This window comes from Podarcis tiliguerta (assembly GCF_965153285.1).
Source record: "Podarcis tiliguerta genome assembly, chromosome: 2".
Classification (NCBI taxonomy): Eukaryota; Metazoa; Chordata; class Lepidosauria; order Squamata; family Lacertidae; genus Podarcis; species Podarcis tiliguerta.
This window is the reverse complement of record NC_139535.1, coordinates 45,480,925-45,501,924: the sequence shown is the minus strand read 5'-3', so window position 1 is coordinate 45,501,924 and position 21,000 is coordinate 45,480,925. Positions and strand designations below refer to the sequence as shown.

The window sequence follows — 21,000 nt, the reverse complement described above, 5'->3', positions numbered from 1 at the left end:
CACATAGTCTATGTAGCATCTTATGCCAAATTTAATATGCTAGTTCATTTGAAAGCTAATGTATTAAAAATTACAAAGCAGGTGCCTAAGTGGCCCTCAGATGGATGACCGGCCTCTAGGCCTATAATTCAAGTGCCCCTATAATAAGTAATGCCTGATTACTTGCTGTCATTTCCATGCGTTTGCATGTGGTGTAGATGCATCTTTATTATTTTTAAGATGCTTCATCCTGTTTTCTTGGCAGAATGACTAGGCAATGTGGGCAACATTTGAAAGAGTGTAACATATGAGTCTGATACTTAACAGCAGGAGACATCTGTCTTTGGATTTCTTCATCCATGAATTTTGCTACAGATTGGAATTGTTGGCAGCCCGAGTTGGTTTTCTTTCCGTAAATATTCTTCAGATGGCCTATCTGACATGAAATGAAGATGCATGTTGTGTTTTAGAATATTTAATAAGAAAAGGTTAGCCACCATATAGGCTGTGTGAATTTTGCTCTGCCGTTACACGTCCGTAATACACAGAGTAATACATTCTCCGGTTAAGTTGGATTAGTTAATAAAGGAATGCCATAAATGATCTTAGATTAAATTGTGATGCTGTACATTATTGCAGCTTCGCATTGTAGAGTCACCCTCTGAAAACTTCTTTTGAGCTAATCTACATTAACGAACAAATGGAAGACATCAGAGAAGCCAAGGCAACAAAATTAGGAAAGCTATCACTAGATTAATCCACTTTTACTTTTTAATTTCCTTTAAGACATTGATGAATGTGAACGAGGAACTCACAGCTGCAAGATAAACTTTGTATGTCAAAATACAAAAGGATCATTTTATTGTGAATCAAAGCAGCGGTGCATGGATGGATTTTTACAAGATCCAGAGAGTAATTGTGTTGGTGAGTTCAACTCGAACAATAGAGTTGTAGATGAATGAGCTCCACATACTGTTATATTACCCATAATTGTTCAAGTTTAATGGTCTTTCAAATTTTACTGTTCTCCCCCTAAAACCTATCTCACTATTTTAAAATGTTTTTTATTAAAAAAGGATTAGATTTCCATAGCGTTAAATATATAAACATTGGCTTCATAGAGTTCCAGCAACCTAGAATTTCTTGAATAATAAATCAAAACCAAATGAATAGGAAAGAAATGACAGCTGGAAGATGGCTCCCTGATTAATTTACTAGCTGAAAGCTTAATGTATATTCTCGTCCACAGATATTAATGAATGTACATCACTTACGGAGCCGTGTAAGGCTGGATTCAACTGCATCAATACTGTTGGATCTTATACTTGTCAGAGGAACCTCTTAATATGTAGCAGAGGGTATCATTCAAGTGAAGATGGAGCCAGATGTGTTGGTAAGACAGACTAAGTAACCTGGCTAATTTTGCTGGATATCCCCCATCCTTAAATGTCAATAATTACATTCAAATAGGGTTGGGTTTGGGGGTTTTTTGGACAGTTTTCTATACATATTCACATCTCAGATTCCCATAAGACATAGAAGCATTTGTTGCAAACAATGTTTAAAGCTGGTGATGACTTATTTAAACACTTTTTTTAAGTTTAAACCATTTCCCCCCTCCAAACCGCGGAGGTGGTGCAGGCTCTCTCCTGGCTACTTTCCCCACAAGGCCTTGTTCTGAGGAAGAACCTCCTTTGCCTTTCTTCAGAACAAGGCAAGTGGAAGTAACAGTGGAGACTGTAGCCATGCTGGGTGGTGGTTGTTGTTGGTGCAGCAGCAGCAAGAGGACTGAACAATAATGAAGCAAAGGCCCTGGGGGGTGTCAGTTTTGCCATACTCACTGCCTACAGCAGTTGTCTCATTCTGCCTCATGTGCAAGCCATCCCTGCACATTGCTCTTGTAGACATTTCCACCTCCACTGCCAAGCACGCTACTCAATCCTGTCAATCCAGACTATTGCTCAGTGGTGTCTGTTCTTTCCTGCCTCTGCCCAACTGCAATTCTTTTAGAAATTTGGCAAGTACAGAGGTCAGCCTTGTGGCACACTCAGTGAAAGCACTGCGCCTCTCTCTAGAGACAGGTAAGTGATGCACCTCTGCTTAGAGTCTAAATGTTCTACTGTGTGTTCTTTTTTTAAAAGGGAGGAGCATAAACAACAGAACCAGGAGATTTTGTGGTTCGACTTTTCTCTCCTTTTTTCATAAGAGGCATCTTTCTGGATAATTAGCTTTCAGATTGGATTAACATATGGTAATATAAATAGATCATCTGGACAAGCCTCCGCAGCAAAACTGAGTCTGTGTGGTCGCTTTCTTTTGTTTAGAAAATTCATCTTCTCAGTGATGTTCGTTCTCTCTAATTCAGTAGATTGGTTAGCAGCACCTTTATCCTATATTTAATTGAAAAATACTGTAGCTATCGTGAAATATGGTGCACTTCTGACTGAATAATGTTCTGGACATAATTAAAGCTGAATGCACTGGAACACACAATTTCACAGAAGCTAATCAAAGGGCTGGACCAATGAATTAATGGCAACTAAAGTTGCTAATTTGCAGATTTAAATCTATATTAAAATTAACTTTTCATGCTTGCTGCGATACAAAGACAGAACCAAAGGGACAGTGCTTTAATGAAAAATATCCATCCTTTCCAATATTGATTCATATATTTATTTAAAACACAACTGATTAGATAATGGATAAAACAGGAAATATTTCTAACTGTACCCAAGTTTCCCTATGGATTTCTACACTAGAGATATTTTATTTATATCATTTATTATTTGGAACAGTTTCTAGTCATGCTTCCATGCAAAATTAGATGAAGCCTTTTAGTGAACTTTGCACAAAAGACATATAGGTATTGTGGCTATTGTGCCTAAAATTTGTCCTGGATTTTTTAAAACCATTTTACATCAGAATTTTTTCAGCTGGCCTGCTGGTTCTTGTTGTACTTGCCTACTGAGAGCCAGTGTGGTGTAGTGGTTAAGAGTGGTAGTCTCGTAATCTGGGGAACCGGGTTTGTGTCTCCGTTCCTCCACATGCAGCTGCTGGGTGACCTTGGGCTAGTCAAGTCTCTCAGCCCCACTCACCTCACAGAGTGTTTGTTGTGGGAGAAGGGAAGGGAAAGGAAAATGTTAGCCGCTTTGAGACTCCTTAAAGGGAGTGAAAGGCGGGATATCAAATCCAAACTCTCCTCCTCCTCCTCCTCCTCCTCCTCCTCCTCCTCCTCCTCCTCCTTCTTCTTCTTCTTCTTTTGATGTTGCCAAGGGGTGTTTCTGAGCATCCTTTCATTCATTCTCCAAATAATCTCTTCAACGGTCTGTGATGTCCAGCCTTTCTGGATGCAACACCTCCTGAAAACCCCATGACATCTTAGGTAGTTCCTATTGTGTGCCTAACAGCAGAGGTGCCATCTCCCAAAGTACATTGCAGGGCCTGTATTCAGTCTTAACAATGGGGGGGGGGGCGGCGGTTCTCAAAACCACCTCTGGTTCTGCATCTATCTCATGTGTTTTGAACCTGCTACCCTGGCTTTCTGCATTTCAATTTAAACCCAGGGAAAGACATCATGAGTTGGGGCTTTTTAGATCAGGAAGTTTCATGCAGCCTGGGAGGCTAAGCCTAAACTTATGCCTAGCACAACAGTGATTGGACAAGGACCTATTTTAGCTGAGGAAAAAAGAAAGGGGAAAGATGGTAAGTTGTCCAGAAGCATGTGATATTAGTTATCACTGCATAAATGGTCCAAAAAGATGTCTGTGTAGCATCCAAGTTAAGGGGGTGTGGAAACTAGAAAACAATCTTAAAGAAGGAAAGCAGTCTGGCAGACCTCTGGGTACAGAAGGCCTCACAGTGTGAGGCCTTACAGTCAACATTAATATACAATTATCATTCACCAGAGATTCCAACTAAAATGTGATGGTCTTGGTTGCTTCTTAATTCTGAGTGCTAAGTACATGACTGATGTCTATCACTGAGGGTTGTTATTTGATGCTCTGGTTATGATTTCCATATACAGTCGTACCTCCTTTTGCATCCGGGATCCATTCCGGAGCCACGGACACTCGACGAAAGGGACGCTCAACAAAGAGCTGCTCTGCGCATGCGCGAAGCAATGCTTCTGCGTGTACGTGAGCGGCAAACCCGGAAGTAACCCGTTCTGCTACTTCCGGGTTTGCTCCGGACGTTGGACGAAATGGACCCTAAATGGGGGCGGACTCAAAACGAGGTACCACTGTACCCAACTATATTTGTTTGCAGGTAAATCCCTTAGTCCATTTTATAGGAAAGCTATGCATGTGCCATTCCACCATCACTCCCTCATCTTACAGAGTTGGGACTCCAGCACTTTGTAGATTCCATACATCATGGGAAATGTGTGAGTATAGGAAATTTACGGTGGATTGTATCAAAAGGCTACAACCCTCTGTGCGATCAAATCCTCAAATCCTGTGTGTTGTTGTTTTTTAATAGGTGAGAAGGGGAGAAACCAGATATCAATTGTGATTAAGTCAAACTATTATTGTTTGCCTAACTCATCCATTCTCAGGAAATCCTGTTTTAATGAATCAAAGCATCACAAACCAGACAGGAGAATGTCAGATAAATGTAGATGTTATTACAATGTCAAGGGCACATCTCTTTTTATTTTGATAATCTTTTTGTTTGGAACCAACCACAGAGTGCATTCTAAGACCTTGCCAGCTGCATCTTCATTTTCATTTTGAAACACTGGCCTCTGGAAGCATAGACCTGCATGAAACCAGCTTTGGGAGACGGGGATTGCTGATCGCTAATCACTTTTCCTGCAGTGTCAGGGAAAAGTTAACCGTGCTTCTGCTCCAGGTTGACTCTCATGATGCAAGCCTCTTCATTCAGTACAGCTGCCTGCAAACTGTGATATTTGGAGAATGACCATCAGCTTGGCCCTCTGCGGTGAGAGTAATTGCTACCTTTTGCTTCTGCAGATGTTGATGAATGTCAAACCGGCGTACACCGCTGTGGCGAGGGACAGATTTGTCACAATCTACCTGGAGCTTACCGCTGTGATTGCAAGACGGGATATCAGTATGATTCATTCAGCAGGACCTGCATTGGTATGTGTGGCACAGGAGGAGATGATATTGCTGATTGATGAAACATGGACCTCAGGCCAGTGCGCAGTGCTGCCGTTTCCAGCACAATTATTAATTCCATAGCACTAGAACTCAAACAAGATAATAGAATTGCTTCTGAAACCACCTTCACTCGCAGTGACCCGCTTGTCTCTTAATCAGAAGCACTAGTGAGAATATGTTCTAATTTTATTTCAAGTATAAGCAATTGATTGGATAAGAACTGAATCGGGAGGATTCCATAGGTGAAAAACCCTTCTGCTGTAAATATATTGTGGACCAGAGAGTAGTTCAGTTTCTGACACAAGTGTGGTTGGAGGAGAAATTCTATTCATTTCCCATTTAAAAGGAAATCTACTCAAGTCACACTTTCTGAAACAGCATATGAACTGAAATACAGCCATCCTTCTGGCACTTCTCTGAATTTTGCAATGCAGTTCTCCAGCCAATTGAGGAGTACAAAAATGAATATACTGGGGTTAAGTGTGCACATAAATAACATACAAAAATACAATATATCATGTATATATTCTGGACCCTCCTCATGTCAAATTCTATCCAATTTAATTTTCATTGGGAGGAAAATGTTTGGCAGCTGGATATGAAAATGTGTGCATGCTAGTCAGGGGGGCAGGGGGACAGTGGATACTCTAAAGCTTGTGCACAGTATTTTGAAAGTGCAAATGTGCAATATCTTCTGATATTGGAAGAGTTCCTAACCATCAATCCCAAGAAACTCCAAGAACTGTAGCTCTGTGGTGCGAATAGGGGAGTCTCCTAATAATTCCCAGCACTCTTAACAAGTTACTGTTATGAAGATTCTCTGAGGGAAGTCATGATTGTTTAAAGTGACATAACACTGCTTTAAATGTAGAGCTTCTTTTACATCATATGTTAATACAAAGTAGCATACAAAGTTAGGAAAATAAAAAATGAGATCAAAGCAATTAATCAATGCAGTCCTCAACATTTTTCCTGTTCTCTCTTTCTCTCTCGATTTATATTTTTGTTTACTGTGCATTTGTGGCAGACATAAATGAATGCTGGAATTATCCTGGCCGACTCTGTCAGCACTCATGTGAAAATACTCCTGGATCCTATCATTGTTCCTGTTCTACTGGCTTTCGCTTGGCATATGATGGGAAGCATTGTGAAGGTATTGGGCTAAACATCTATTTGTTAAATCTTTATTAATTTGAATTTTAAAATATCAAAACGCAACGACATTTAATACAGACACAAAGCGAGAAAATGAAGAAAGAAAATAAAAAGAGAAAAAAGAGAAGGGGAAAAAATAATACTATAAGTTTCATATATGTAAATGCCATATTTATTTACAAACTCACAAAAAAGAACAAAAACATTTACTATGAAATAGCTAAAAAAGGCTTCCAAATATTTTCATTTACTATATCTATTCTTTCCTTTATAATTTACAGTCTCAAATTAACTTAATTATTTTCGTACTTCCAAACATAATATCATTTCCACCTTTTATTTACAAGAATCACTCTAGTTCTGCCAGGAGATTCTTATTCTTACAATATTTTTTTAGATATTCTTTAAATATTCTCCATTCTTTATATACATTCTGTTTCGATTGATCTCTTACTCTCCCTGTCATCTTTGCTAGCTGTAGATATTCTATCATTAGGGCTTTCCACTCTGCTATTGTAGGTATTGCTTCATTTTTCCAATTTCTTGCCACTAATATTCTGGCTGCAGTTGTTGGATACATGAACAATTTTTTATATTTTTTCCCTATTTCTATTGGCAATATGCCTAGAAGGAGGTTTTCTGGTCTTTTTTAAAAATTAAGTTTAAATATCTTTTTAAGTTCTTCATAAATATTGTTCCAGAAGTCTCAGATAACTATGCAGTTCCACCACATATGCAAATGAGACCCTATTTCTTTTTTACATCTCCGGCAGATAGGTGATCTATTTTTGTACATTTTTTCCAATCTTGCTGGAGTAAGGTGCCATCTATATATCATCTTCATAATATTTTCCCTGAGGAAAAGTTTGTAGAGTATCTGAAAAATGTATGCGATATACAAACAACGTTAGTGGGGTTTCGAGAGGCGCTGTAAAAAACTGAGAAATATTGTCAAAAAAGAAATAAAAGGGAGAGGGAAGACAAATGGCAATATGTATAAAGGAAATGCATAATTAAGATATTAACATGGATGATTGCCAGAGAAGCTGAAGGAATTCCAAAAGAGATGTTTTGTTATAATTTGGTTAAAAATGTACAAATGTATTGGAAATTAATAAAAATTTATTTTTTAAAAAACCACCATAATATTTTCCCTGAGATTATAGCACACCATAGTCTTTCCCATTGTTCCCATTGTTCCATATAACTATTATACCCAAGATCTTGCGCCCATCTCACCATTACTGACTTAACTTGCTCTTATTTCACTTCCCATTTGTATATTCGTGAGACATATTTTCATTTATTTTTAATTAGATCTCTTTCAAATATAGATGTTTCTTTAGCAATACAGTGGTACCTCGGGTTAAGTACTTAATTCGTTCTGGAGGTCTGTTCTTAACCTGAAGCACCACTTTAGCTAATGGGGCCTCCTGCTGCCGCCGCGTCGCTGGAACACAATTTCTGTTCTCATCCTGAAGCAAAGTTCTTAACCCGAGGTACTATTTCTGGGTTAGCGGAGTCTGTAACCTGAAGCGTATGTAACCCGATGTACCACTGTACCTTCTTTCCTATCCAAATTTAGTCTTTGATTTATCTGAAAATATTGGAGCCAGCTTGTCATATATTTTTTAATTTCCTCATATTGTCTTGTCTTGGTTTTCCTCTAGTAATATTCTATATGTGGCCCATTCACCTTCCATTTTCTTTTTTTTTAACAGCCATGGCTTCTATGGGTGAGGTCCACAGGGCTATTTTTGACTCTAAAATTCCCTTAAATTTAGCCCAGATCTTATATAATGACTTTCTAATTATATGATTTAGAAAACCCCTAACACTAACCAACACAGATGTGTTAGATCTAGAAGGCCACAATAACCAATATGGGTGGCATGGATACCTGATATATGATAATGTGAGGATTCACAGGGGTATTTGGCTAAACATCTAAATCTAAACATGCCTAGGTTTTGTATGTCCTGAAGCCACAAAAAAATCCACCGATTCACATGTTCTTGACTGAGATTAATAAATTATTTTTATCTGTGTTGATGAGCAGATGGTTGCATGAACAAATACTGATGACACCAAACTTGATATTGAATGGGGAGGTTAGGCAGTTTGTTGTGTAAAAACCTATGAAGGCAATGCAAATGTATATCTGAAAGTGCATCCCATTCAAAGCAATACTCTATATCCTCCCTTGGATATACATTCAGATATGCAACCAAATCTAGGTTTTATTTGTGCTGCTGATCAAGCAAGTGATTTTGTTGCATTATGTATGTGTTGATCTTCTTAGCTAGATACATAATGAAACAACTTCTACTGTTTTAGACACAGTCAGCTCAATATGACTTTACTTTCCCTTGTTTTGTTAATTATGAAACATTTTTTCATCAAGCATTTCCATGTGCTCATTGTTACGTGTCATTGTGAGTGAAATATATAAAAAAAGAGACTCCAACCAGCTCAATCAACAAAAATTTTAGCTGATGAATCAAATATATCATCATGCTTCAAGACACAAGAAAGACATTTCTGCAACAGTCAATACATATTCAATGACTGTCAAAAATGGGGCTTTTCTTTAACCTTTCTGTTCTTCATTTGATAACAGACAATGACTGACATGGCAGTGGCTGGACTGATTAAATATTATTTCTATACTTCTTATACAGATATCAATGAATGTGACAACAATCCATGCAGTCAAGAATGTGCTAATATATATGGTTCCTATCAGTGTTACTGCAGGCAAGGCTATCAATTAGCAGAAGACGGCCATTCTTGCAAAGGTATGTTTTTTAACTTTCCATTGGGATTACTATTGCACGTTCCTACTGGACAGCAACTGTGTTGTCCTCACATGTCTATAAATTCTTCTTTTTCCTCAGATATTGATGAATGTGCACAAAGTGCAGGTATTCTGTGTACTTTCCGCTGCATGAATGTGCCTGGAAGCTATCAGTGTGCTTGTCCTGATCAAGGATATACCATGGCAACAAATGGAAGGACTTGTCGAGGTAAGAAGGAGATGGAAGGGCTTCAGATTCTACCTGCTCAGCCATCATGTCAAACATTCTTATCGCACTGTTTGCTGTTATTACGATTGCAATAAAAATCACAGTTAGTCCAGTTATTACTGAGGTTGCACAAGGGGGAAGGAAAGATAGCATTTGAAGGGCAAGCTCTATTTCTCTTATGTGGTTTGTTTGGGGCAAAAATGCAGAAGGCTCTTTTGCTTGTTTTTCAAGTGCAAGCAGGGCTCTCATCACAATACTCCACCAGGTAGAGAGAGTTTGGCAGGGGGGAGAGATAATTTTGGACGCCTTCATAGTGGGATAGGATAGCTGCCCTGTTTGCTGCCATGCCCAGCACCACTTCCACTCCTCCTGGGCCACCACGCCACCCTCCTCACCAAGCTCCCAGAGCCATTTCAGAGTTGGTGTCCCTTTCGAATATGAGCCAAGCTTGGCTTCCACCCATGATGACTGCCGACCATGTTTAATTATCCAAACTGCAGTGCCCCAGCCTATAGAACTATGAAATCTATAGACTTAGTAGATCTACAGTGCTGGTATTTATAAATGAATAGAATGAGCAGCTAGTTTATTTTTTGTTTCACAGTAATCTTGAATTACAGGAATTTATACAGGTGATAAGAAAATAGCAGTGGTAACCAAGTCCTAATGGTTGCATAGACACATACCACTGGCCTTATTCTCATGTCCCAGGAGTGATATCATAGGCCATGTAAATAATATTCTGCTGTCTCTGAAATGAAACACCAGCATTTTTATTTGATTTTCCTAATACAATTTGATAACAGTGGTAGCATATCAGTGCTTTTGAGATTACAGCACAAAACTGGTACAAGTCGAAAGCAGCCTAGCTGAGGATCCTTGGATGGATTACTGGCCCAGTCACCAGGATGATATCTTAACCCCAAATTATCCTACTTTTGAAGGCAGAGTAAGATCATCATCATTCTGCCTTTTGAAGCCCATGCATGGGCATAAAAACCGAGCAGGACACCCGATGGTCATGAACCTGAGTCATGTAGCTGCTTCCCAGATTTTGGGGAGATACTGGCTACATGATTTATCAATGTTGGATTTTCAGCACAGGAAGCCTATTTAAACAATAAGCCCAGTTGTGGACTCTAGAGATCTTAGACATGAGATGGGTGAGCTCACTTCCACACCATGGGGAGAATGTAGGAAAAAAATATTTTTGTATCGGGGACATATTCGCCTATGAGTCATTCCACCCCCCCTTCCTTCCATTTCATTCATGGCCTTTTTATAGTTGAGTGAATTCAAGCTGATCTGTTTGAACTGGCATGCTGGAGTTTTATGTTATGGATCATTGTTTTTAAAGCTATGTGGTAAAGCTTCAGACAGCCAAGATGGAGAAGTAAATCTTTTTGCAACATTGGGTTCCATATGGAAACAATTTAACCTTTTCACCTAGTTTTAAGAAACAGCGAGGAGGGGGCTTAATTTACTTTAATTTTCTTTGACTTCCTATTAAAATTTTTGCCCTTTGGGCTTTTAAACCAAGCCACACTCCACGCAAGAGCAATTTTTGACCCTCCGGGAAGGCTATGGTATTTCTTTAAGAGCCTGCCTCCTGCATGACAACGGGCAAATTTCACCACAGGATTTTGCCACATGGTTTGTCTGTTAACATTTATTTTATTTGCAAACCTCTGAATGCTGTCTAGACATCTGAGAGTTTTCTGTGTGGCTACACACAGTCCTCAGCCAGTTTCCCCCCTCCCTCCTTGAACTGGATCCATCGCATCTGGTATCCCATATCTTCGGAACCGCAATTGAACATTTTGTCATCTTATTGTTCAAAAAACCGTTATTGTGCTCAGTAACAAAAGGAGTCTTTCATTCTGATCTTAAGCACATTTTGTGGAAATAAACTTCCCTGAATGCAGGGGAAATACAGGAAGTCTGCAATCTTTTTTTAAGCTTAATGCAACTATAAGTGCAGAAGAGGGTTCTGTTGCTGGTTTTGTTTTTTTAGTAACGTGTCCTAATAAGATGATAATCAAGTTCAAATCTGCATATGTTAATTTAACATTTTATCTTCCTACTTGTATGAAAAAATACTGATTATTGGTTCTCTCTTTCCATTGTTATTGCAGAGTATGCAGAGTACACAGAGTACACAGGTGTACAGGCCAAATATCAACTTAAATATATGTATCAGAGCAGATGCCTACTGAGTGATAGAGAAATACTATCACACACCATTTGCATAGCCTTGCTAAGGGCCAACCAATGAGAGAGGGCTATTGGCTTCATGCTGTGCTTGTGAGCTCCCTGGGGTCTTCCAGCTGGCCACTGCTGGAATCAGGTTGCTAGATTTTAGATGAACCCAAGCTTTGTGTGATCCAACTGGGCTTTTCTCATATTCCTATTGCAAAACATACAAAAGTGTAGCACCCAGAGTGTCACCCTGGAGGCTATTTGTGTGCAGAAGTGGAGAGGTTGGCATCGATTCCCCACCACATAACTGTTGTACTGTCCATAACTGTTGTACTGTTGTGTGGAAGAAGCAAAGCTTTGAGTCTAAGGCTGAGGTCCTGTGCATGCTCACTTGGTCTTAAGCCTTACTGATCTCAGGAGGTCTTACCACTATAAACATGCACAGCATTCAGATGCCTGAGTCAACACTCTAAAGCTGCAGTTGTATGCTCAATTACTTGGGATCAAGCCTGTTTAGATCAATTAGACTTCTCTGTAAGCATGACAGGTTTCCCTACTGGCGGTTAGTATTTTCCAAAGAAGCAGATGTACTTGAACCTTAAAAGTGGTTACATCAAAGCAAATTTAATGCACTCTCTGCTGCTCTTAGTATAAAGTAGCACAGCAATAGTTCCCATACCTACTCTGCTCATGTGAGTGATATTTCTTGCATAGTTTTGGAATAAAGCTGCATCTTGTGATTTGGAATAAGGCTGCAACTACACTGTTTTGTGAATATGTTATGTGATCTTTCTTATGTGCTTCATTCCCAGATATTGATGAATGTGCAATGGGAACCCACAATTGTTCCTCAACCGAATCTTGCTACAATGTTCAGGGCAGCTTCCGGTGTCTTTTGTTTGAGTGCCCAGCGAACTACAGAAAAGTGTCTGAAATGTAAGTCCAATAAAAAAGCCATTAAATCAGATGATATTTATAAAGTTATCCTCAGTAGCTATCTCTTAGAGAGCTTGTTGAACCCTTACTGTCCCTGGCAAAAAGCATAAAACAGATGCAAAAAGATATGAATGAGCGAGTTTGGGGTATACTTTGGACCCTCCTCTTGAAAGCTCTCATACCAAAATGTTTGCCTACAAACATTTCATCCTGACCTAATTTAATTTTAATTACTTTTACAGCATGCAGAAGTGTGGTAATTGGCACTAGTAGACACAAGAATGGAAACAGAAGAAAGTAATGACTTTTTAAAAAGGGGATTCCAGAGCCTCCTTTCAAAAGGAAAATCACCATTAACTGCAGATAATAAGATAATAAAATTAGTTTTTACTGGACCAATTTCTCTTAATTGCAATTTTTTTCAACAGCTCAGTGGTTTGCTGGTAGTTTGGTTTCTTTTTTAAAAAAACTGTATATCCTGAATTCTCTCCCCCCCCCCAAAAAAAACCATCAAAGTGGCTTACAACACTAAAATATACAAACATAAATTGCATTAAACATCCATCAGAACATACCAATATTATTAAAACAAAAAATGAAAATCACCAAAAACAGTAAAGCGTATACCCCACACCCAAATTATGAACTCTGACAATCAAGGCAGGCCTAGTCCCTCATCTCTCTGGAGTGGGGGGTGCTGCAACGGAAGGGAGAATGGGCAATCATGATCTCTCCCTCTCTGCCACCACTAGATTTTCTACAACAGCACAGAGTTCAAAAACCATGTCATAACTATATAGGAAGAGGCCTGTTAGATCTAGTCCAGAATGCTGTTCTTGCAGAGGCTAACCCAATGCCTATGGGAAGCCTGAATGCAGGACATAACAGCAGCATAATGTCAAGGTGTTTCCCTGGCAGAAGTGCATCCACTACAGTCATCTGGAGGTTCTGCTTGAGAATTTGCAGAGCTGTCAGGCTTGTGGGTCCTGGGACATTTGAGGTGACTTAGCATAAGGCAGCTCTTTATCCTCGATCTGTACTGTTTTAAATGAAAGCAGAAAAGGCACTCCTGGGCTGCCTTTGTAAGCATGACTCTCTGGGATTTTGTATATAGCCTGATCAGAGCACTGCACTTTGATGGTTCACAGATTCCTTTTGCAGGCAAACGGCACAGTACGATTTTGTCTGTTTTCCTCTATGTGCTCATTGTGGTGCTTCCAGAGGGGGCTTTCAGGGTTCATGATCTTTTGATACTTGGCTGTGATGCTGACAATTGCATCAGTGTAAAGAGTGTTGTAAAAGAAGAGTGAGCAGCTGTTAATTGCACAAAGTTTGCGGCTCTGTGGTGCATCTGCCTAACACATGAGAGAGGTTTTTCTGGGACTTTGTAAATTGCCCAGATGTGTATCTTTTCGAATCACAGTTTCTGCAGCGCTAACTATTTCCCTTTTCTCCCCTCTCTCCTAGGAGATGCGAGCGTATCAACTGCTTTAACTATGTGGACTGCCAAAACACTCCTTTGCGAATTACTTACTATCAGCTTAACTTCCAAACTAACATTGTCATCCCAGCGCATATTTTCCGAATTGGTCCCTCGCCTGCTTATGCTGGAGACAACATAATCCTCACAATCAACAAAGGAAACGAAGAGAACTACTTCAGCACCAGGAAGCTTAATTCCTACACAGGCATTGTCTACCTTCAGCGGCAAGTGAAGGAACCCAAAGACTTTTTGTTAGATGTCGAAATGAAGCTTTGGCGTCAAGGAACCTACACAACCTTCCTGGCTAAAATTTACATCTTTATCTCTTCTCATGCCTACTGAGGCATATGGACTCTCATGGGAGTTTATTGGTGCTATCGCCTTTGTGTTTTCTACCAAAGCTTATTATGATGCCTAGTTATAGATTTCTAAAATAATAATCATTTCCTCCCTTATTATTTTTCTAAAAACATCTTTGTTTTTTGTAAAATTAACTTAAAACAAATTACCCGTTTCTCTTGTAACTCTGGATTTTTAACTGAGCAGAAGAAGGCATTGTGGTTTAAAGCAAATATATATGTACAGTATTTACATGATTCTCTAAAATCTTCTATTGGTATATTCTATTGTGACAACTTCAGAATGAGTTGCTGGGGGGAGACAATCTATCCAAACTTAAGCACTTAAAGGTCCTGTTGATTTCCCAGAGAATTAATCATGCGGCCACTGAAATAAGTTTGACTTTGTGCTTAAGTACCGTTGGATTGGGCTGGTTGGCAGGCAGGACATCAGTCCCTGCCCATGGCAATGTCTGATGGAAGTGATCTCTTTCCACCTGCCGAGCTTCTTCCAGTGCAGCTTTTAAAAAGACCCGAAGTCCTTAAAGTCTCTTTAATATATTTACACTTATTTACATGTAATATACAAAGAGAGTTCACTATGCTTGGACTGCCTTGCAAAAAAATGCTGCGTTCTGACATGCCAGCAAATCAGATGGGGACATGTTAGTCTCGCCCCTCCTTATGCAATTGCCTGCTCAGTAACTTTAGCTGCCTTGTTCTCTTCCTCCAGGCAGGAGGAAGACAAAAGGTTAATATGAGAACTAATGCACAGCACAGCAAGCTCTCCTTATAGAGTTACATGTATTTTCAGCTTTGGAGGACAAGAGGTGGAAATCCAAAGGGTTGGATGAAATCCAGCCTCCTTAGGCACTTGGGTCTTGTCCAGTGTCCAGGAAGCTTGAACAATTTTTTTGGGGAGGGGGGACCGGGTCAAATCCAATGTTCATCATACTCAGAATAACCCACTGAAATCAATGAACTTAACCCTAAGTCCATTGATTTCATTGGATGTGCGCTGAATGTGACAACCAGCAAAATTGTAACCACGTCTACTCAGAAATAAATCCTATTGAATTAAATGGGGATTGCTCCCAGGCAATGCTTACATGCATTCTCTTATGGTGCCATGGAATTACACCTTCTGGTATATCCGAGGTACTACACCAGTAGTGCCAGATCATTGTCACACTTTACATGGGAATTGCAATTGCTGAGGGCATACCACCCACTGTACCCATCATGGGAAATACATATAGCCAGTGTCAGCACACTGTATTCACAGGCAAATGCTGCAGGCCTGTTGCTTCTGATCTCTGCCTCTTCGTTGGGCTGGGTATGAATTTTTCTTCTCCTTGGTCCTGCGTGCCATACAGCCACAGCAAATCAGCAAGGGAGACATCCTTTCAATCCACAGGTGAGCAGCCTCTGCAGTGGAGAAAAGATTGCTGTTGCTGCACTGCTATTTACAGCATGGGGATAGCGATCTTGGCTGCATCAGGATTGCTGGGATGTGGGATTGCTGGGATTGCCCGCTGAAACCTGGAGCCAGTGTTTACATGTCTGAGGATATGCAGCAATCACGTTTGCTATGTGGGGCAGTTTTTAAATGTGCAAGCTGTGGTGCTAGAGAGTGTGGTGCTAGGAGTGGGGAACCTCTGGCCTCCCAGATGTTCCTGGGCTGCAGCTCCCATTAGCCCTAGCAAGCATTGTCAGTGGCCAGAGATCATGGGAGCTGTAGTTCAGCATCATCTGGAGGGCCAAGGATTCCACACTTCTATATTAGGTAACATTCAGGCTGAAATCATATCCACAATTGCCTGGAATCAATGGGATTTACGTCTTATTAGACATGCATAGTGCTGTTAGTCACTTACTATTAGATGTCTTTTCTTTTTTGTCCTCATAATTTATGTTTACTTATCTGCAAACACAGATCCCTTATAACGAAAGAACACAATTTGGGTGGCAGTTAATCCATGCTTATACTTAAACAAAGCTGAATAATTTTCAGATCCAATGGAAGAGAGGGCTGTGTTGTGCTTTCTTGCTGAAATTGACATTGCAGTTTGCATTACTTGCCTGGTTTTGTATTTAAATTCAGTACAAAGGTGCCCATTCTTTTTGGGGTACATACAAGATGTATTATATTTTTTATGGAAATGCCAAAGATGAAGCATGACAGACCAAAGATGCAAAACCGTTGTTAACACCTTATTGAATGTCATGGCTATCCAATTAGAATGTTAAGATAAAACTTGAAATAGATCAGATTTATTTTCTGCTTTTCTGGCCTAAATGACATGGCAGAAGTAGGAATCTAGTTAATTTGGCAGCTTGAATAAACCATATACTATACTAATAGGACAATGCAAGGTTTAAATTCTTTTCAAGTTCTCTTATTTTATAGAAAACTGGATAAGGCCCAAATCAAGCAGCCATGTGTACTGATGAGTAGTTTAATCAAAATAATGTTTTTAAATTTTTTTGCAAGTGAATAGCAGAATTTTAAAATAAATATGGTGTGGTGTTTTTTTTTTAAAAAAGATAGAACAGTCTAGTGCAAAACTTTTACTTACTTTTTTTAGCACAGCTATACATAAATAACATATGATATGTTGTTGATCAAAACCATAACTGCAACATATAATTTTTTTGTGATATGGTTTAATCCTTTCCTTATATTGTAGTCGATCTTATTTTGTATATAAAACAAGGAAGAAGCCAAGCCTTAGGGCCTTTTTATACAATAGTATAAAAAGTATTATAAAATGCTGCAGTATTATGAAATGTAAAATACTAATTTGTACTGTGGATTAAACATGTAAATGCTTTTTATGTTTAACGGGAGCGAGGGAAGAGGGGAAAGATGTGCTGTCATCAGATTCATTGAATGTTGTCTTCCCTGCTATTTCTGTCAAGATTTCAGTCCATAGTAAAGCATAAGTATGGTTTTAGCTAATGTTATACATAGTTGTGCTTCTATAAACTCTTTTCTTGGTCTCTTAGTGCATATTTGCTTCCATTCTAATAAATAGACTCTTAGAGCTGAAAGTGGAATTACTAGGTACTAACCTGGAGACTTTTGCTGTCACTCCAAATAGCTTATTGGCAACAAGAGAAAATGCAGCAGGAATGTCTCCCACCACAATTTTCTGGTCATTTCTTCGTCCATCTGTCTCAGTGAATCACCTGTTGGTTCCTGAAACTAGATTTTTCCTTCACAGAGCAATAGGAAAGGGATCACTGGACACATGGGGAAGGAGAGAGTGTCCAGGAACTCTAATTACTAGGAACTAGGAAACCTTACTTAGAAGGGTATAGGAACATAGGAAGCTGGCATTATCCTGAGCCAGATCATTGATCCGTCTAGTTCAGTATTGTCCACCCTGACTGGCAGAGTGTCTCCCAGCCCTACTTAGAGAAGGAGTTTGGATTTGATATCCTGCTTTATCACAACACAAAGGAGTCTCAAAGCGGCTAACAATTTCCTTTCCCTTCCTCCCCCACAACAAACACTCTGTGAGGTGAGTGGGTCTGAGAGACTTCAAAGAAGTGTGACTGGCCCAAGGTCACCCAGCAGCTGCATGTAGAGGAGCCTAGACGTGAACCCGGTTCCCCAGATTACAAGTCTATCGCTCTTAACCACTGCACCACAGGAGATGCCAGGAGTTGAACCTGAAACCCTTCTGCATGTAAAACAGATGTTCTACCACTGAATTACAGCCTTTCCCCCAGAAAGGCACCTCACTATACCACTCAAAGGCTATCCATATACAGCTGAACCTTGGTTTTCAAATGTCTCTGTTGACAAACGTTTCGGCTTTCGAACGCCAAAAACCCGGAAGTAGCTGCTCTGGTTTCTGAACGACTTTCGTAAGCCGGACATGCCACATGGCTTCTGTTTCCAGTTTCGCTATGGTATGGAAGCTTCCACTTTCAGTTTTTGGTTTTTGAACGTTTCAGAAGTCGAACAGTCTTCTGGAACAGATTACGTTCGAAAACCAAGATTCTACTGTATCATATATCATAGCAGAGTTGCAGAAGATCATGTGATACAAGCAGATTAACTACAGAAAATGTGTCTTGGGTATAAACAGCCTCATACCTAACAACTACACATTTCCTACTACAGAGCATCTTTAGAAATGAGCAATAAAAGAGCAGCTGGAAATAGGTTTACTAGAGAAGTTCTCAAATTCCACCAGAGATGGCAGGGTAGGGCTGTAGCTTCAACTGCAAAGGAATCACATTGGAACAGACTGGGAGCCTATTTGATTCAGTTATGGTCCCAGAGTCCAGTAAATTAAAAGCCAAAAGCCAAGTGTCCCAAACTATGACATGAATTCCATAAGTAATGTGGAATGGTCTGCCCATCTCCAAGGCATATGCAGTACAATTAAGCACATCTTTCTGCAGAGAAGAGGAGCAGGGCAGTATGCAGTTATGAGACCTGAAAGCTTTTTTAAAAAGCTCTGTGCAATAAACACATGATGGAGCGGTGGAGTTCTCCTTGCCCCGGCAGGGCACATCAAGAAACCATGAAACCCAGCATTTTCAATCAACATTAGCATTTGATTGAGTATAAATGCCATTCAAGCTCCACTGGTCTGTCCTGTCAGAGAAATAATGGACAAGCAATTTGTAATGTAGAGACCTTCCGCTGACTAGAAGCAACCTCAGTCAATCATTTTGTTAAGTCACTGGCAGGCAGTTTCCAATGACGACTCTTCATTTTCTAACAGAGGTAATTGATAAAGTCCAGTGTGAGAGGGGGGTCCCAAACAGACTCTTCTGCAAAGAATTTCTTTGACATACCCACTCTCCTTTTCCCAACACTGAAAGCAACATTTTAGCTTTGGTTGAAATGCTAGTGCATTTTCTCCTCTAATTGAACAGGAATCTCTGTAGACATGGCTACTGTTGTCGGCTGAAGAGAGTCCCAAGATTACAATGTAACCTTGATATCCCAGTGGGCAGATCAGAATGGTTCGGCTTAAATGTTATTTTACAGCTAAAATTCCAATGTCAACATTGGTTTAACAAAGGGATCAAGCGTCTTTACTCTAGCCACCTTAACAATGCAATCCTATACATGTCTACACTGAAGTAAATTCTATAGGTCTGACATCCAAGGAACTGTATGTAGGATTGCAAACTGAGGATCTTGCTCACTTTAGGAGCCTTTGTTTTATGCTGTAACCAAATGGGTTTAATTGATTAACTGAATGAATGAATGAATGATTATCAGCAGCTGACAGCCATTTTATAGTTAGACAGTTCCTCTGACGGTGGTGTGTGATGTATCCTTGAAGTCAGTATAATGTAATTTATGCCAATTTCAAAGCTCTTTCATAGAGCCACATGAGAGTGTAAATGTGAATTTGACTCACTAGTCTTGCTAGATACTCAAAAGCTTTAAGGAAGTTTGAAATTGGCTTTAGCTTTACCTTAAAATAATCCCAGATTAAGTTGCTTTGAAGGAAGCTACTGCCAAAGTGATAAACGGGCAATGGTTGCACTCCATCAATGATGAAAGCTTTTAATAAATTTGGACAACCTAAGAAAATGTTTAAGGCTCACTTCCCTATCCGTCTTCTCAGAACTATTCAAATGCTCAAAAGAATGTGAGGGAGCTTAAACTGAGGATGCTGAAGAAGCTGTCCTCACCTCCAATATCCACATATTGGAGGTATGAGGTGTTAGGAGATGGGTAGTACCTCTGGTGGGGGACATATCATACTCTTTCTGGGGTAGTTTGCTCACTTTTGGTCCCCACCCTGCACTCGGCTCTCACTTGTGACTCCTAGAAGCTGGTTAGCATGTGTCAGCAGCCACATTCTGGAAGCAGCTTTGACTGACTGGCTAAACCAGGTGAGCGTAGCTGATGGGTCTCAAAAGTAAAGTAAACCTCAGGTTCATATTGTCTAGGTGTACCAGTTGGCTTTTTGATGAAAGCAGCTTCAAAGCTAAGGAAATGATATTTTATTTGCATCATATTAGTGCCATTGCAACAGAGGGAGAGAAGAGAAGCTAAGGAAAGCAGGCCCACTCTACCAGTTCTGCTGAAACACCAGCTCCTTGTAGCTCCTCTTTCCCCTGAACTGCTTCCACCCCAGCTGGTTATTATGAAAATCCTGTGACTGGAATAAAGGGTGCCTGAGTTTGCTTCCCTCCCCCCTCTGCAGCCCCCCTCCTTTAATTCTTTTTGTTTCATTTCCTCACATTTTTATTGATCTCATTTAAGATGCTTTGGGAGACTGTACAGTTCAAAAGCAAGGCAGAAAAATATATGTTAGTTTTAACCTAGTTTTTAAAATTAATCTAGTTAACCTAGTTTAACCTAGTTTTAAATACAGAACAATTACTGCAACACCAAATAAATTAGAAGAATAACTTGCAAACTTTTTACCTTCAGAAAAGAAAATTCTCCACATAGACATATTTACCAAGTAAGCCCTCAGCATCTATCACAAGACTGCTTCTTGTTGCAAAAGATTCTGGGAAATAGTCTCAGTTATGCACATAGTTCACCTTGGGCTTTTTGAGCAATCCTAGTTATTTTGGCTGCTTCGAGTCTTGTTGCTTGTTGTTGCTTCTTGATGTACGTAAAACGTAAAGGTAAGGGACCCCTGGACGGTTAAGTCCAGTTAAAGGTGACTATAGGGTATGGCACTCATCTTGTTTTCAGGCCGAGGGAGCTGGCTTTTGTCCACAGAGACAGCTTTCCGGGTCATGTGGCCAGGATGACTAAACTGCTT

The 21,000-nt window shown here is 39.8% G+C and overlaps 1 protein-coding gene across 1 annotated transcript in view; it reads left to right on the top strand.

Moving 5' to 3' along the window:
• FBLN2 (fibulin 2) overlaps nucleotides 1-17,206 on the top strand; it is a 122,014-nt gene extending 104,808 nt beyond the window's left edge. The window contains 8 exon segments of the mRNA XM_083420707.1: nucleotides 766-903; nucleotides 1,229-1,372; nucleotides 4,953-5,081; nucleotides 6,130-6,255; nucleotides 8,939-9,055; nucleotides 9,155-9,283; nucleotides 12,295-12,418; nucleotides 13,886-17,206. Coding sequence (XP_083276833.1) covers nucleotides 766-903; nucleotides 1,229-1,372; nucleotides 4,953-5,081; nucleotides 6,130-6,255; nucleotides 8,939-9,055; nucleotides 9,155-9,283; nucleotides 12,295-12,418; nucleotides 13,886-14,243 — 1,265 coding nt within the window. The 3' untranslated portion in view covers nucleotides 14,244-17,206.
• The last annotated feature ends 3,794 nt before the right edge of the window (nucleotides 17,207-21,000 follow it).